General features: G+C 53.4%; 1 protein-coding gene across 1 annotated transcript; it reads right to left on the bottom strand.

Annotated features, from left to right (window-relative positions):
• Window positions 1-1,601: 1,601 nt before the first annotated feature.
• On the bottom strand, window positions 1,602-3,346 carry BHLHE22 (basic helix-loop-helix family member e22). The gene is given in 3 exon segments (XM_008150381.2): window positions 1,602-2,960; window positions 2,962-3,066; window positions 3,068-3,346. Coding segments are annotated over 3 exon segments (1,377 nt in total). The 5' UTR covers window positions 3,167-3,346; the 3' UTR covers window positions 1,602-1,787.
• Window positions 3,347-4,517: the final 1,171 nt, after the last annotated feature.

The following is a 4,517-nucleotide window of genomic DNA, read 5'->3' as shown; positions in this document are numbered from 1 at the left end:
CTGACAAAACTCTACTTCTCTGAAACTCCTTTCTTTTTTGTTACCTTTCAAGCCAAAAGTAACACAGAAGAGAGGTGACTGCTCCTCCCACAAAGCACAGCATAATAAAATGTTTGATCAAAATATTTTAATAAAGATTCTTTCTGACATAGATACACATACAAATGGTGGTACATAGCTGTCATAGTCTGATTGACCTATTGAATATATATCATTCTTTATACATCCAAAACCCACCAATAGATCCATCACAGCTCCCAGCTCGCCATCCAACCTGACAAACTTGTATTATCTGCAAGGAGTGGAAAATAGCAGGACTCCATTTTTTTTTTTTTAAAGGATTTCTTGATTTTTGTAGGTTAGAAAGTCAGGCAAACAGCCATGCAAACTAAAACTGAAAGCTCACTTTGGGTAAATAGCTTCTTGCTCTTCCTTAGCTTTGTTTTTAAATTTTATTTTATTTTTTTTTAGAAAAATAACAAAGGATTTCACACCATAGGCAAATCAAACCAGTCTTTTAACTTAAATAATTCTCCACAATTAAAATAACTTATATATGTACATATATATTAAAAGCAATTAAATTAGAGCTTTTAAAAATGCACAGCACAGCCTGGAAAAAAAATATTTGCTTAGCATGGTCTTACTTATAGGTTCTATTGCTGTGATGTTTTTCCCTTTAAGAATGCAAAGGAGTCCCCTTTCAAAAAAAGAGATCAATTCATTCATCAATTAAGAATACACCTTTCCTGTAATTTTTGGACTGAAGCAATTTATTAAAGCTCAATTTAAATACAGGGATGATGCAACTGAAAAAATCCAGGTGACCTTTGATAAACCTAAGCAGCTCAGATACATCAATAGGTCTCTTCATACTTGTTGGCAAATAAACCTTTTGAACACTTGGCACACAGTATAAGTTAATCTATAAAACAGAATTTTAGAGGCATTAAAAAAAAATCTGCACATAAGTAAGACCCATGACCTTAACACATGATAAATACTGTTGATGTGGGTCACTGAAGAATAACAAATAAATACCATGAATGGTTAATACATCATTGCAGAGTGTAAAGGAACAAGGTGCACATAAATATTTTTAAATGCAATTCTTTCAGCCACAGTTTTTTTTTTTATATCACTCTTGCCAAAAACTTTTGAGCGTTTTCATAGTTCAGAGACAATAAAAAATACAAGTCTTTCATAGCAACGTGTCTCTCGCTTTCTTCTTTACACTTAAATAAATCTACCTTTCATGTTTTTTTCTCTCCTGGCTCAGAATCAAAATTTATTTCCAGGTGCCCTTTCTGATTTGTCTGAATGAATATTCCGTCCTACAAGCCACCCAACCCCAGACTCCTCTCTCCCCCTCAGCACTAGCCAAATTCACAATTATTAGTAAGATTAGTATGAATACTCTCCACACTTTATAACCAAGCGACTACTTTTCAAACTTATTTTTAGCCTTAAAGGAAAACTGCTTCCTGGCGTCCTAGGCCGCCACCAAAGTTGCCACTTTTCTGAGAAAAAAAAAAAAAGACATCCATACTTTAGCTCAACTCCACCTCCTTCCTCCCGCCCTCCCACTCCGAAGACCGGGATGCTGGGGATGTCAGGGCTAACGTCCCGCTTGTCTCTTGACACGTCTCCTCCGTTCTCGCCTCTGCTTTGTTTGCTCTGCAAATGTTTCACAACTACCAGAGGACCAAAATAAAGGGGGTGGGGGCAGCCTTTCCCTTTCCTCTCGCTTTTGGGTCGGTCTGATGTTTCTCGGGGGGGAGGTGTGTTTAAGGCTTCTCCGTGCACTGTTTGCAGAGGCTGGAGGAGACGCTGTTGAACAGGGCGCACTTCTCCGGGCAAGAGGCAGCCGGGGGCAGCCCGGCGCTGAACGGGTAGCCGGCAGCTTGCTCGTAGGCGCCCAGCGCCGGGTGCAGGGCAGCGGCCGCCGCCGCCGCCGCCGCGGAGCTGGGGAGCGAGGCGGCCGAGATGGCCTGGCCCTGGTTGAGGTAGGCGACGAGGCGCCGCATCTCCTCCAGGGCCTGCGCCTGCATGAGGATGTAGTTCTTGGCGAGCAGCAGCGTGGCGATCTTGGAGAGCTTGCGCACCGAGGGGCTGTGCGCGTAGGGGATCACCGCGCGCAGCTCATCCAGCGCGTCGTTCAGGTCGTGCATCCGCCGGCGCTCTCGGGCGTTGATGTTGAGCCGCAGCGCCTTTTGCTCTTTGGATTTCTTGCTGCTGCCGCTGCCGCTGCCGCTGCCGCTGCTGCCACCGCCAGCGCCGCTGCTACCCCCACCGCTGCCGCCGCCAGGACCCCCTGGGGGGCCGCTGGCGCCGCCGTGGAGGTGGGCGTTGGAGCAGCCTTCCGCCGCCTTGGTGCTGCCGCCTCCCGCGCCCGGGGAGGCCCGCGGGTCGACCCCTCCGGCCCGCAGCATCAGCTCGCAGCGGCCGTCGCTGTCGTCGTCGGGGCTCTGCTCGCCACCGCTGCTCTCGGCCACCGAGCCCCGGCTCGCGCTCTCGCCGTATTTGAGGCACAGGGCGGCCCCGGCCGGCAGGCTGCTCAGTCTAGGGTCGCCCCCAACCCCGGCAGAGCCCACCAGCAGCCCGGGGACGCCCACCCCCCCGCCGCCGCCACCGCCACCACCACCTCCCGCGCCGCCGCCACCTCCCCCAGGCGGCGGCAGCAGCAGCCCTGCACCCTCGGGATCAGCCGGCTCGAAGCAGCCCAGGGGTGACGAGGAGGAGGACGCCGGGCGCTCCCGAGGCGGCGGCGCCAGGGACAGGTCCATGCCCGGGGGCGTGGAGCGGAAAGATGCCTCCAAGCGCTTGGCCGCGGAGGCGGTTAGGCTCTTGTGCAGGAAGAGGTCGTCCTCGCCCGCGGCGGCCGCTCCGAGGTGCAGCCCGCGGTCCATGGTCCGGCGCCGGCACGCAGCCCCGGCCCGCCGCGCCGGGCCGCCGCCGCCGCCGCCGCCGCCTCCGCTCGGGAGTCAGGCGGCGCCGAAGATGCGCCCGAGCCGGGCTCCGGGGCTGATGTGCTCGTTGGTCCCGGTGCTGCTGGCAGCCCTCTCCCCTTCTTTTTCTTTTTCGTCTTCCCCCGCGCTCGCCGCCTCCTCCTCTTCTTCTTCTTCTTCGTCTCCAGCCGATGGTGCCGGCTGCTGGGGCTCACCATGGGCCGCGGCCCCGCATGGTGGGAGGGTGGGCGCGGAGGGAGTGGAGCCGCCGCCGCCGCCGCCGCCGCCGCCGCTCTGAGCCCAGCCCCGCGCCTCCTCTCCGCACCGTTTATCTTGCTTGGATTCACCTTCAAGAGATTTCCGGACCCATCAGCCCGCCGCCGCCACAGACGGGGGAGTCTTTTACATCATTATCTCTGAGTAGGTTATTATGAGGAAGACTCGCCTGTTGGGACAAGCGCTTTCTACCCAATCAGGTTAACGTTTTAATTAATAGGATTAAAACGGTAACAAACAATCGCAGGCGCTATCTGGCCGCGAGTCTGAATAGTTTCATTTCCCAGGTCTGAAGGCAGGCAGCAGCTAGAGCTTTATAAAAGGCGCCTGCTCCGTTATTCTGCCTGCCATCTGTATACACAACTTAGCGCATATGTTTGCAAGGCGCTGGGTCCTGTTAGTAACCCAACAACTGCCTTTAGCTTGACATGTGTGGCGACTTTCACTCATCAATGAGCACACTAAAAGCCCTACTTAGAGCCCAGGATGTTCTCTGCTCCCTTCAGCAAATTGCAGATCGGCAGCGAAGCCCGGGAGTCCCGTCGAAAGCCGCCACCCCCCACCCCCGCCCCCGCCCCCACCCCCCACTGCCCTTCCCTCGCCACTGCTGTCTCATCTTGTGCTAAATTACCCTTCCGGGCTAGAATCTTAACTCCACCCAGGTTCATAGGACGGCACTGGTCTGGATTTGGAAGGATGGGACTTTGGGGGTTGGGGGCGGACTTGCCCCAAATTCACCCTAGATTCTCAACTAGTAAGAGAGCAAAGCAGTCGTCCCCCTTAAACACTGACTTATTTCCTCCTCCACCACCCCCCCCCCCCGCCGCCCATTTCCAACCAGGGAAGAAAAAGAAAAAGGGAAATGAAGAGCAAATTCGATTAAAAGGGGAGGGGGTGTCTTTGCCCGATTTCCAAGTTAACGGCTGCAGTGATGGTTGGTGACTGAAGCACACGATTTTCCTAAACAGGAAGGAACTAATTTCTCAAAGTTTCCTCCAGATTTAAAATCCCGTGGTTTCGGAATAACCAGCTTCACGGGGAGTCGAGTCCTCTCCCACCCCAAGTGGGGCATTTGTGCATATTTGCATTTTTTTTTTTTTTTTTTTTTTTTTTTGCCCGGAGACGTCACCGCCAGGGCTAGGAAGCCCCGTGGGGACATCTGGACCTGCCTGGCGGTTCTCGAGGGCTGATAAAGGGAGGTCTGGGAACAGGGATCCGCAGGGGAGGGGGGGGGGGGAGTGGTACACGCCGTCCTCTCGCTCCCCAGTTGCGAGTCTGGGAGCACACGGCACT

This window comes from Eptesicus fuscus, chromosome 19 (assembly GCF_027574615.1).
Source record: "Eptesicus fuscus isolate TK198812 chromosome 19, DD_ASM_mEF_20220401, whole genome shotgun sequence".
In the NCBI taxonomy this organism is placed as follows: Eukaryota; Metazoa; Chordata; class Mammalia; order Chiroptera; family Vespertilionidae; genus Eptesicus; species Eptesicus fuscus.
Note: the sequence above shows the minus strand (reverse complement) of the source record. Positions and strands in the feature narration are given on the sequence as shown.